We start from the raw sequence: 13,707 nt of genomic DNA, 5'->3' as shown, positions 1-13,707 counted from the left end.
CTCCTTACCGCGATATCATCCGGGTCCTGTCACATTGGAGTCAGTCCAGTCTTCCTCGCCAGGAAAGTGGCTGTGCTGCTCTGCTGCTTGACTCTGTGTGAAAGCCATTTCTGTGGCGAGGCTGCAGCTGTTCTCCTCCTCCACACAGTTGTGACTCCGTCTCGTCAAGCCGACAGCACGTTATCAAACACATACCGCAGCTGTTGTTTGAAATTAGGAAGAAGGAGGAAAGGAGGAGAAACGCGCTTCCTTGTTGCAGAGGAGAAACGCCATTGAAATGCCCCTCGGCGCGCTGCAGAGCTGATCGGCTTTCTGCAGGGCAGCGGACATCGAAACCGCGGTAGTCAAACCCGTGACCAACATGATCGATCCTGGTCCCTGGACCCCGTTCCTATGTGCCAGCCCGAAAGAGACGAGACGGAGTCACAACTGTGTGGAGGAGGAGAACAGCTGCAGCCTCGCCACAGAAATGGCTTTCACACAGAGTCAAGCAGCAGAGCAGCACAGCCACTTTCCTGGCGAGGAAGACTGGACTGACTCCAATGCGACAGGACCCGGATGATATCGCGGTAAGGAGTGTGTGAGTGTGTGTGTGTGTGTGTGTGTGTGTGTGTGTGTGTGTGTGTGTGTGTGTGTGTGTGTGTGTGTGTGTGTGTGTGTGTGTCAGAATCAGAATCAGAATCACTTTTATTGCAGTATGCAAGTTACATACGAGGAATTTGTCTTAGTGTCTGTATGCAGCGTAGCGGTCACATTAATATACAGAGATAAGAAGTAGGAAGATAACTAAAGACAATCGCAAAGTTGCAAATCGAGTCAATATATACAATATGTACATGAGCGGTGAAGTGTTCTGTGGATCATAAATATGAATTTACGTTGAATTTACATGAGATTTACAGACTGAGTTAAATAGACGTTAAATAGGCAGTGGATTTACATGAATTTACAGTCAGAGTTAAATAAGAGTTGGATGTACATAAAATTTACAGGCTAAGTTAAATAGGCATTAAATGTGCAGTGGATTTACATGAATTTACTGTCCCAGGTAAACAGTCAATAAATTAGATATGAGTTACAGGTTTTTTTGGGGGGGGGGGGGGGGGGGGAGTTCAGTGTGTGTGTTCAGTGTGTGTGTGTGTGTGTGTGTGTTTCTTTTCTTGTGTCTGAATTTGTTCTTTTGTGTGTGTTGGTTATAAAAGAAAAGGGGGGAGACTGTACATTCTAAGCTACATATTATTGTTTTATTGAAAAATATGATTGTCTGATTACGTACCAATGTGGACTGTACTCTACCTTGTAATAAAAATTAAAAAGATGATGTACCAGATTAGATTTATGATTTTTATGCTCGCTTTTTTTTGGTCACTAAAGAAATTATGTGATAAATCATAATTGAAGCATTTGCTGGCATTACATAACAATAAAAACACATCCAGTACCATCAGCTGCCACCGTTCATTCTTGTGTTTGATCCCTCTCTGCAGTTAATGCCCCCGGCTCCCAGCGGCGTTCCATGATCCTGACGTCAGCTGGACTGCTCCCCAGCAGATACATCATCCACATCATAGGACAGAACGATCCTACCACGATCAAGGAAGTGGTTTACTCTGTGCTGAAGACCTGCGAAGACAACAAGTTCTCCTCCGTTTCCTTCCCGGCACTCGGAACAGGTCCATACAAAATGTTACACAAATATAGTTGCTATGATTACTATTATTTCTTAATAATTTGAACATGACAACCACGTTTCTTTTTGTTTTTACTATTTGTATTTTGAAGAAACTCCTCCTGAATGGATTGAGTTGAGACCAAATGGCTTTAGTCTCTGACAGCAATCTGTCCTCTCAAAAATGGTCTCCGTCTTCCTCCTTCTATTTTTTTTATTTCCGATGTTCTGTCCACTTCCCATTGTTTACTTTTTCCATTAGTCATTTTGGCCATTTGACTGGTTTTGTTTGGATTTATTACCACCAAACAGATTTCATGTAACCTTCAGCAGGAGAAAGATCTGTCAAAGTGTGTCTGGTAAAGGCGATTAGGGATGGGTATCGTTAAGGAATTAACAATACTAGTACTCTTATCGATACTCCTTATCGATCCGGTACTTTAACGGTACTCTTATCGGTACTTTTTGTTATTTTTAAGAGAAAAAACCCAGAAACAAATGGGACTGGTTGTTGTCGGTTCTTTTTGTTATTTTTAAGAGGAGAAAGGGGGGAAAAAGAGACAAATTAGGAATAGAAATTGCTTTATTTCCTCACACGAGTAGCAAACTGCAGCAACAGCATACAGTGGGACTGGGCTGGTTCATTGTAGCTGCAGGCTCAGCTTTAACAAAAAAAGTTGCAAAATCTTAATGGGTGCGTTTTTATTATTAATGTAAATATCCTAAAATATCCTTCTACCACACTGTGCCAATACAGTACCAACATTCAGCTAGGGAAACTGAAAGCATAATAAAAATAAAGCAAGACAGTATCTGTCTGCTGCACTTCCCCCCAAATCACTAAATATCCCCCCTGCTCTGAAAGTAAAATGTCTGAACGACAACTGAGATGATGAGATGATGACCGTCACCTGACGATTTATATCAGACTGGATTTATGATGATTAACACACCCAAACCGTTGGGAAATGTTTTACACTCTTGTCTTAATCATTACCACGTTCACATTATGTATTATGTTACCTGATGAGGTAGACTGGGTAACAGCAGCCGTGGCATCATTGACAGGAGATGATGGAGGGCGAGCTAGCTTGTCAAAAACGGTGCATTTCTCCCGTTTGAATGTGATGCACTTTGGCTAAGTGTTTAGACAAATTGCTCGTGTTTCCACCTTTACTAGGTTTTATTGCACTTGTGACAACGTGAATTGTCACCATCGACTCGAGTGAAGTACAACCACACTTTAGACCGCTTCGCTCTTTCAGCCATTCTTAACGTGTGCTCTGCTCAGTTGCATGTCTATCTGCCTGCCTGCCTTTCCCTGTTCCCTGCCTGTGTGGTGTGTGTGTGCTGTAAGGCACGCCCAGCAGCCCCTCCCCTCTCTCAGTCCTCAGTCCTCCACTCCTCTCATCTTGGCTGCAGGCAGCAGCTGTGTCTCTCTTGTCTGACGGAGAGCGCAACGCGGAAAAGATTATCCCTTTTCTCGTTCGGAAATCGCAAAAAACACATCATAAGCCTGTCTTACGGAGTTGGTAAGATAAAATGTGCAAGATAACGTAACGTTTATTTAGCAATTATATAGCCTATAGAGGAAATCTATTTTCTTAATTTCTCCACTCCAGACAGTACCGATAAGAGAACCGTTAACGTGAAAGCTTATTGATCCTCCGGTATCCCAAAATCCGGCCCCGGGGCCAGTTTGATACCGGGTCTCGGTACCCATCCCTAAAGGCGATATTAGCCTACGTTTCGCTTGGCTAGTAGCTTTAGTACAAGGTTTGTCCTAACAGCCCGAACACAGCATACGCCTATCCTACGCTGAAGCAATGCAGCGCGGAGTTTCATTTCAGCGTCCTTGTTAACAGGGGAGACCAATCACACCGGCTGTAGAGCTTTGCCTCGCCACGCCACGCTGAAGCTACGCTGCAAGCGTGCTGTAGCCATAGTTTCGGCTTCTGGTCTATTTTTCAAGCGTGCAGCGAGCTGCATGCGAGCATGAAGTCAATGCAAGTTGTGACTGGCGGGGGCAGGGCAGCGCTGGGCAAAACAGAGCGAATGCACACATTCACTTTTCAGGCCCTCCTTAGAAACTTAATATACAAATTTATCGGCAGACTAAATGTGTCCCAGAATGCCATCATAGTACTGCTAACCAACCCTGTTTTTAGTGCTGTGAGATACAACTCACGAATGTGGTCCTATTGGTATAGGTGCATTCTATAGATCTTAATTCTTTCTTGTGTGTTTTATTTTTCTTAACACGTTCACTGCCGTGGACGAGTCAACTCGTCAAGCAGAAACCAACGGTTGACTGCCGTGGACGAGTCAACTCGTCAAAAAAAAAAAAAAAAAAAATTTGACGGTGGGACGTGGATCAAAGCCCCCTACGTCTCCTATAAAAATATGGGAGCCACCGAACGTGTACAACCCATTCCACCGACCCACTAAGTGGCGACAGTGCTCTCCAGACTAGAGAAAGCCGAGCCAAAACTGCAGGGAAAAGCGTGAGGAAACCATTCTCATACTGTAGAATGGTTTGGCGAAAACGCTTTCGCGCTGGCGCACAACGGTGGCGCACAACGGTGGCGCACAACGGTGGGGGGTTCCAAAAATAGACTGGGTGCAACACACTTTGAAACACGCAGCATAAAGCCTAGAATCGCACAAAGCTTCATCAAAGCTCTCAACCGAAACCCCAAGAAACGAGCGAGCCCCATCCAGACTCGCCCGACGAGGGGCCGACAGGCAGCAGAAACTCGCTTGTGACACACCCGCTGCAGAGCCACGGAGGGAGGAGGAGAACACCCACGGAGGGAGGAGTTTGAAGGAGAGGGGGGTGGGGGTGCTGTTATGGAGGAAATTACTGTTCAGAACTATTGTTTAGATGTCTGATGTCTTACTGATGCCAAAAATAAATGGTTAAAGTGACTGTTCTATCGAATTTCACAAAAAGGCATTTATCTCAGCTTTAATTTTCAGACGCTGAAACCATGCTGTATTCAACTGCTAATGCCTACATAACTACTAACTCTACAAACTAACTATTTTAGACAGAGAAAGCACACATTCTATTAGTTCTTTTGAGATATTTTGTGTTCACAAAGTCCTAGCAGAAAATAATCCTCGGCTCTTGAAAGATGAGCCAGAATCCTCAAAAAAACCCTTGGCAGAAGCTACCTACAGTAAAAAAAAAAACTGTTGGCAGTGAATGTGTTAAGTGTTGTTCATGTATGTGTTTTCTATGGACCTTGTGTCTGATAATAAAGTTCATTGATTCACGTGACGTGAGCTCACCCCAAGCAGCCAAAAGGAAACACACGCCAGCATGTCCTCCTCATTTTACAGTTTGTCACACATGCAAGTTGAATAAGCCGCGGAGGGGCAGGGTACGTTGTCGAGTCCCGCTCGGCTGGAGTCCACTCCAGTCTGAGCGGCTCGCTTCACCTCACCGGCCCCTCTCTCTCCCCGGCCACAGAGCAACACAGGTAGGCCTACTATCGAGCCCTGTGTCCAGGTTACATTCCCCGACCAGCTGCAGTCCACATCACCGCTGCCTGCTGCAGATCAGCTGCTGCTGCTATCTGTCAGTCACGTTGTAACGTGGATACAGGAGAGGACTATTTGTTTCGTATTGCGAATAGAACGACGAACATAATAATAAAACGCATCGGACCAGTGTGCAAGTTTTTCTGTGCGTGATGATTTTTTTTCGGATGGCGGATTAAACAAACGGACTCTGTGTGTAAACTCTGATATTCAAACTGAGTCAACTCAAACTCATTTCCTCATCTACTCAATAACAGCCAAATCCACAACTGTAGAGTGGGCATGGCTTCGAAGATCTGGGCTCCAGACCTATAGGCTATAAACTCCTTGTCCATGGATAACATTTTGATGTTTATTTATTTTATTTTATTAGTTTATTTGGCAGGGACATATACAAAAAACACATTAAACCCCATAGGGGAAGAGATGCTTTGTAACAGCTTTGTAACTTTCCATCTGGAGCCCCTGTTCTGTTGCACCTTTTTTCTTTTGGAAAAGTAAATGCATGATAGCTGTGGGATATACTGGAAATAATTGTTTTATATTCATTGTATTTACACAAAAAAGAAAAGCTCTGTCCAGTAACCTGGAACACTTTTATTTTGAGATGTTTTTGAGTGATGATATGCAAATGATAAGAAATGTGAACAAAAGGAAAAGCGCGCACATCCACTCGGAGCTGCAGGTGCAGGACAACAATGGCAGTAAGTTAACGTTGAAGTATCAAAAGAAGTGAAGTCCGCACACTGCATCCACTTAACTCACAGTTGTATTTGTTAGAATGACGTTTCCGTCATGAGACCTTCATCAGATGATGATTTTAGGATAGGTTCTATTCAAGTACCATATTTATTGGTGTCTAAATCTATTTTTATCTATGTTTACACTTTTACATGTTATCTCTTGGATCTTGTTGTCTCTATATCCATTAATAAAGTCAATCAATCAATCAATCAATCAATCGACAAACATTCCCTGGCAGCCATCTTTGATACACCAGTGGATATTACCATGAGGCACCAGGAGGAGCCCTCTCTGTTCTAATTCAATGGTTTGTCCCCAAGTCAGTGTCCCATAGAAACTTTGTTCCTCTGAAAATGTCATTGCCCGTATTCAGAAAAGTCATAGGTAACAGCGTTGGTGATTAAAGTTACCGCTGCAGATAAACTTAATCGTTGCTTTACTGTCTGCGGTGGCCCGGGTGAAAAGGCAATGAATATCAATATGTAAACTTAAAGGGACACTCCACCAAAAAACAATGCTGATTTATTTCGCACATGATCTCACACATATCTGAAAACTTTTGCAGGCATTCGTTTAGTTTGACAGTTATTGAGAGTTGATTTGAGTTCAAGTTGTGGACCAGTGATGTCATTAATTAGTGCATGAATGACATCACTGGTCCACGACTCCATCCCCACATCATCATCCTCCATCGGTCCCTGTCTGTCTGTCTGTCTGTCAGGCCAGGGAGGAGTCAGCCCCTCAGTGGTGGCGGATGCCATGGTGGATGCCGTTGTGGACTTTGTGAGGAAGAAGCACCAGAGGTTCGTCCGCAGCGTGAAGATCCTGATCTTCCAGACAGCCATGGTGAAGGACTTCCACAGCAGCATGAGGAGGAGAGAGGGACAGGAGGTGGAGGAGAAGAGCGTCTTCACCAAGATCAAGGGTATTTCAAAGTCTATATAGATTATAGTACTATATAGGTTATCACCTACCTGTAAAACATACGTAATTTTTCTCTCAAAATTCGATTTCCGATTTCGATTAGATTTTCTTTACACTATTATACTTCTCTAACCATTTGTTATGCTGCACAGCTCAAAAAAATTATTTTTTCTCATAAGTGACACAATTTATGCTTTTACTCTGAAGTCAGAACAACTCAACTTACTGTCTTAGCTTGGCGCTGCTATGTCTAACTTCCTGTCTGTTGCTTGCTAACGTGCAGTCTCTTGACACGGGTTGTAGCGAAGCTTTTGGGCTTGCCTCGTGAAGTGTGCTGGATCGTGCATGAGGGCCCACGCGCTGTGATCGATCAGAATCACGGAGATGGAGATAGGGACCGAGATGTGGGTCCTCGGACGCGGTTGAAATACCACTGGTGACCTGTTTGGGTGTAAGGCAATCGGTCACCAGGGCCTGGCCGGTTGGAAGATGGCCAGAATTCAGTTCGGGTCCGGATTTAGTTGTGCTAATGGTTGACATTATTAGGGTGTAGAGGTATGGAATCTCTCGGAAGTCGGTGTAGCGTCACGGAACACTGTGTTTATATGGTCGCGTTCCGGTGTATGACATCACATCATTGGTGATGTCACAACGTTCGAGGGAACTATGACATCATCGGTGCTATGTCTGACATCGCCGATGACCTCACAGGTGAACTCTATGCTATGACATCATTGTCATCGTTGATGATGTCATCATCATTACGTCCTTGGCGCGCCGGCTGGTAGGCATCGACTGCCCCAAGAACAGGCCTGACGGTGGGCCATTATGGACCGTTTCTACACGGGTATACGGGTAACTGTGATAGCAGTAGGAGGAACTTCAGACAGAGTGAATCAGGCTGAGGCTGCTAACATTACAGCAGAAGCTGGAAGCTACGTTTTGTTGTTACGTGTCCTAAATGCAACATTTCACCGTCCGGTGATAACGTCTGTGTTCGTGAAAAGTGTGTGTGCCTGTGTGTGTGTGTGTGTGTGTGTGTGTGTGTGTGTGTGTGTGTGTGTGTGTGTGGCTCTCGTTATCTTGTGCAGCCCGCAGTGCAACATGCTGCTCGCACTCCGATGTGTGCTTTTCTGGAGGTGTTGAAATAAGTTTGTCGCAATGCTGTCTTTAGTAGCCACTAGCCACAGCCTTCAGAGAGACTTTACAGCAGGGAGAAGGGACGAGGAAGCAGCACGCGTACATGAGAGAGAGCCGCCGCACCGTAATTACCCTAGTTAAAGTGAAAATCGATTTGACGATTTTCATTTTTTTAACATGGTCGTAACTAATTAATTCGAATTACGATTGAAAATCGATTTATCGTGCAGCCCTAGCATCATGTAACTGGGCCAAGTAAACAACCTAAGACAAATAATAACTAAACTCATCCATCAGAACACTCGCCTATTTGTGTCAGCACTCAAATATTAGTTCTTCAGACTGAGCATCATGACTGGGCCGAGTGACATTAACTCCCCTTCTCGAAGTCACAGAACCAACCGATCATGCTTATACAGAACCAACCAATCATGCTTACAGACTATATTGTGATTATTTTTTCCATTTCTATTACAACAGACTCATTCACGTCCATCTTTACGGGTGCCAGTGAGGAGCGACCCAGCGGTGACAACTTGGTTTTAGAACGGGAAGAGTTTGAGCCTGCCATGTTTCAGCTGTGTGCTGACAACACCCAGGTTAAGACGCATTCATTTAGTTATAGTTAAATGTTAACTGTTAAATGTGTGCCAATTATCTAGGATTGTCTATCTTTTATTCCTGCTGGTGTCTGCACACAGTCGGCACAGTTGCAGATATCAGGAAGCGTTTTTTCCTCCCTTCAGAAGAAGCAATTAGCTGCCATTTATTCTTGTACAGTATGAAAAACTACTTCCACAGAGAGAATGCAATGAAGAATCAACATTATGTTTTCATTTTGTTTTGTCAGAGTTTCTGTTTTATCATCATTGTGCCTATGATGAACCACACATTCAGTGTCAACCCCCCCCCCCTTCCCTCACCCTTGCAGGCTGTGAGTCAGGCTAAGCAGCGGATTAAGCAGCTGATCGTGGATGAACAGGCAGAGAAGACCATCAGCGACCCAATCATCGCTGAGCTGTCTCAGGCTGACATGGAGGAACTTAGGACCCTGCAGAGGAAGCTGACGGTCAGCATCCGCCTGGAGAGGAGACAGATGGAACAGGAGCCCCGCATCCACCTGGAGGGCCTCACCAGGGACGTGTACACAGCTGAGTCTGCTATCAGGTTAGCACACGATTAGCACACATTTTACTATCAGGTTAGCACATAATTAGCACACATTTTACTATCAGGTTAGCACATAATTAGCACACATTTTACTATCAGGTTAGCACACGATTAGCACACATTTTACTATCAGATTAGCACACGATTAACACACATTTTACTATCAGGTTAGCACATAATTAGCACACATTTTACTATCAGGTTAGCACATAATTAACACACATTCTACTATCAGGTTAGCACAGGATTAACACACATTTTACTATCAGGTTAGCACACGATTAACACACATTCTACTATCAGGTTAGCACACGATTAGCACACATTTTACTATCAGGTTAGCACACGATTAGCACACATTCTACTGTGACGTGAAGCAAATTGAACCTGGTGGCCAAGCTCGGTATTCCAAGTCACATGATGCCATGTAGCCCAGAATATATATATATACAATTATTATTATTATTATCCCCCCCCCCTCCCATCTACTTACATGGGGAAAGAAGCAGCTGTAAAACTCAGCTAAAATTGTTCTGGGTTTCTCAAAGTCAAAAAGTTTTATATTAAAGTCAATTAGGGCTGAACTCGAATATACGGATATTCGAATATTCATTAATAATGCTGACATTCAATAAAAAAAAAATGTTTTTCTTTGGTTGCTAAAATGACCCTAACCCCAACTAATCATCACTCATCATTTGGCCTGAGCAATTCATTCATGGATGTATAAGGAATTAATCCATTGAACAATCCAGTAGGAGGCGGTAATGCAACACTTAAGTCACTGTCAAGTCCAATTAGTATTTAGTCTGTGCAATTTTCACTGCAATTATATTAATTTAAAAAGTTGATTTAACAAACAAGTCTCGTATGTATTCCGGTGAACTTTATTCAGTTTTTGGGGGATTTTTCTTTTTTGATCATGATGACATCACAGCAGACATTCGAATATTCATAGAAACCCCAATAGAATATTCAAATTTGAAAAAATTATACAGCCCTAAGCACAGCTCTTGAAAAGTGGTTAAAGACCGCCCCCTAAAAACAGGGTGTAAATTACATATTTTCATGTCAACTTGGCATCTCAGGGCTTGTGGAGACTTGGATTATGCCAGGTGAGCAGTACGGAAGTGTTTTATGTTTTGTTTCCGTTTTGTTTTTTGTTTTTGTTTTAACGTTTTTGCTTGTGAGCCTGCTCACACTCAGCAGACAGCTCTACTTGCCTGATGCAGCCGATCTCCATTTCTCCAAACTGGGACCGCGCCGTCTGCCTTCTACTGCATGTAGTACACTGACTGTCGGCAAGTACTTCATACAACCCCACATCAAAAGAATCATAACGTTCCCTTTAAATGTGGTTTTGCTGACTATCAGGGACATCATCCGGAAGGTGGAGAGGACAGAGAACTTGAAGCAGAAGGTCATCCTGGTGAGCGGACTGGTGGAGTGGAGATATCTGGACCAGCACAGCAACATGCCAGTGCCCTTTGACATGTTCACCAACTGCAGCCTGGAGGAAGGTCTGGAGAAACGACGCAGTGTGCAAATCAAGATCAACAACAAAGATTACACTGCTGATGTCACGCTGAGAAAAGCAACACGAGGGAATAAAGAGGTGGAACTACTTCGAAAAGACCTGAAAGGTGAAGGAATGTGTTCTCACTTTTTTGTTTATTTAATCCTTGAACCTGTTTAGTAAAAAATATGTTCTTACTTACACCAGCTTAGGGTCTAGGTGTGTTTGAGGTAACATGCCCGAGTTCAGAGTGACAACATGTTGGCCGTACGGTGGTAATGTAGGTATTACCAAGTGCCGAGGGGAAGTGAGGGAGGGCTTGTTAAATGACTCATGAGATACAGCTAAAGTCTGTCACCTGGTCACATCGGTGTGGCTGCAGGATTTGTAACTTGATGACATCACAAAAAGTCAGAGCTGAGTGGCTGTCTCATTTTCACAAATCAAGAATGAACTGTCCAGGACCAGACAGGAGGAATAACATGTATGAAGTCTAAGGGTCTCAGGGTGAAGTTTCCCTTTTAACTGACACTGCTGTGAACTATGAACTCATGTTTGCAGATGATGCCCCTCTGCCTGCACATTGGGAGGATATGAAAGGCTCCCTCATAAAGCGGGTTGGTTTGCCTCAGAGATCCAAGGAATACAGTGAGGTGCAACAGGAACTTCAAAACGTGACAAACATCATCAGTGTATGTTCACACACAGCAATGACTGGTGACAAACATCACCAGTGTATGTTCACACAACAAAGCATTGAGTATATCTTCATACCCTCGAAATCAAAGTCCTTAGTCTATCTTTAAACTAACTAGCTGTGATTTATTCATTTTGATTGGCAGGCTTGACGCAAGTGTTACATTTCTTATGCTTGGTGGAACTTATTCAGGAGTGATCAAAAAATGGCTTCAATCTGCACTGTTGCGGGAAAATAACAAAGGCTGCATCCGTTCCTTCTCTGATTATCTGCATGACTGTGTTGGCAGATTGAACGGGTCCAAAACAAGACGATGTGGCAGAACTACCAGCTCAAGAAGAAAGAGCTGGAGGAGAAGAACCAGCACAAAAACAACGAGAGGCAGCTCTTCCATGGAACCGGCTCCGACTCCATCGATCTCATCAACTCGCATGGCTTCAACCGCAGCTACGCAGGAGCGCACGGTAACTCAACTCTTGCATGCTCACATGTTACGTCCCCTAAATAGGGGAAGCTGTCTGACTTGTTGGCTCCAATCAAACATGTTGGCTCCGTGGCTACGTTTTGAATATCTCTTTTAAGCAGTCCATAGCATCAAACAATGCAGTATGCATATGTGAAACAATGCTGTTTGGTGTAGAAACAAAGCATAAAAATATCAACAGAAAATAAGGACTCCACACTCATCCCCTCTACAAACAGGTGATATCATATAATTTGCACTACCAACATTGGGGCTCGTCGGGTAGCAGACCTCTATTCAGGACTATCTACCACAGCGTTTTCTAGTTGCTTGTGGATTTGAATAATGCTATGTTAACTCAACTCGTTTTTATTTCTCTAGGTGCAATGCTTGGAAATGGATCTTACTTTGCTGTGGACCCTGCCTACTCTGCGCGGGGCTACGCCAAGCCTGATGCCCGTAAACAGAAGCGCATGTACCTGGCCAGAGTCCTGGTTGGAGACTTCACCCAGGGGGGAGGTGGCATGGTCACCCCCCCCTCCAAAGGCTCTGGGCCTGCAGACCTGTACGACAGCGTCACTGATAACACTGCCAAACCCACCATGTTTGTCATCTTCAATGACATACAGGCTTACCCAGAGTACCTTATCACATTTACATGAACTCCCATCTGCAACAGCAACACATCTCTGTGGTTGGTGGTAGGGGTCCAGAGGTTGGGATTTAGTTTAGTTTACAGTCTAGTAGTAAAACTGCAATATGTAACAATGACAAAAACAAAAGCCCCTTCACACCTGTCTTTAACCTGCATCCTAGGTCATTAGATAGTGCAAAAACACATCAAATCCAGGTGTAAATGCATTCAATGTGCATTGAAGATCCAAAAACCACCTCCGGAGGTCAGGGAGTACCAGAGTGTAAATTAAATGTGTCTTCAATCCACATGTAGGAGCTACACATTAACAGAAATAAGGTTTTCTTCAGGGATGATCTGGGAACCACAAGCAAAACGATCAGCAGGCCGGTCAGACAGTGACGTACTGACCAACACTCACGGACTGACAGGACACTCACAGACTGACAAGACACTCACGGACTGACAGGACACTCACAGACTGACAGGACACTCACGATGGATGCACGAGACATGTTTTTCAGTAATATTTTATTCTGGTTTTCACAGTATTTGTTTAAATTTGTCCATATTTAGCAAGTTCAAATTAAACCTGAATATATCAGTTGTTATACAGAAACAAAAAATACATAAAATAAAATCGATTGTAATCTCCCAATCATGCCCTCTCACCCAACCACCCCTCTCTCTCTTCATATATATATATATATATATATATATATATATATATATATATATATATATATATATATATAGTATAAAATAATGTGGCACGTGTCAATGCCAGATGTAAAGAAAGACTAATGACAGGTTTGTACTTTTTGTGTTTAATGGAAATTGGGGAAATTCTACTTTCCTTCTAATATTTAACATTTCACAGCTGTGTGCCATTTTCTTGATGTAGTTGCCAACAGGGTGCGAACTACGGGGGAGCTGGGGGGGCTTTGGCTCCCCTTAAAGAAGTAGTAGACCCCCTGAAAGGCTGACTTGTGAAATTTGGGGGGGTCTCTAAATTATTGACTAATATATATTACCCCATGTATTTTCTATTTCTTTTTCTGTACCTTCATAGTGAATAATGCGTAAAATTACGCTATTTTAATCGTATGATTCAGAGTGTGCTCAATCACTGTCAAATTCACTGTAAGCCCCTATACCGACATGCATGTTATTCTTATCATCACCACATCGAAGCATGGCGGCG

At 43.5% G+C, this 13,707-nt stretch overlaps 1 protein-coding gene across 1 annotated transcript in view; it reads left to right on the top strand.

Annotated features, from left to right (window-relative positions):
• Positions 1-13,188, top strand: part of LOC310784084 (protein mono-ADP-ribosyltransferase PARP14-like) — a 50,224-nt gene extending 37,036 nt beyond the window's left edge. The window contains exons 16-23 of the mRNA XM_083645060.1: positions 1,488-1,673; positions 6,681-6,884; positions 8,504-8,622; positions 8,955-9,190; positions 10,568-10,836; positions 11,271-11,401; positions 11,696-11,870; positions 12,251-13,188. Of these exons, the coding sequence (XP_083501186.1) occupies positions 1,488-1,673; positions 6,681-6,884; positions 8,504-8,622; positions 8,955-9,190; positions 10,568-10,836; positions 11,271-11,401; positions 11,696-11,870; positions 12,251-12,531 (1,601 nt within the window). The 3' untranslated portion in view covers positions 12,532-13,188. The remainder of the gene's footprint in view (positions 1-1,487; positions 1,674-6,680; positions 6,885-8,503; positions 8,623-8,954; positions 9,191-10,567; positions 10,837-11,270; positions 11,402-11,695; positions 11,871-12,250) is intronic.
• The last annotated feature ends 519 nt before the right edge of the window (positions 13,189-13,707 follow it).

The sequence above is a fragment of the Poromitra crassiceps genome, assembly GCF_964638095.1.
Source record: "Poromitra crassiceps genome assembly, chromosome: 10".
Classification (NCBI taxonomy): domain Eukaryota; kingdom Metazoa; phylum Chordata; class Actinopteri; order Beryciformes; family Melamphaidae; genus Poromitra; species Poromitra crassiceps.
This window is presented reverse-complemented; position numbering and strand designations above follow the sequence as displayed.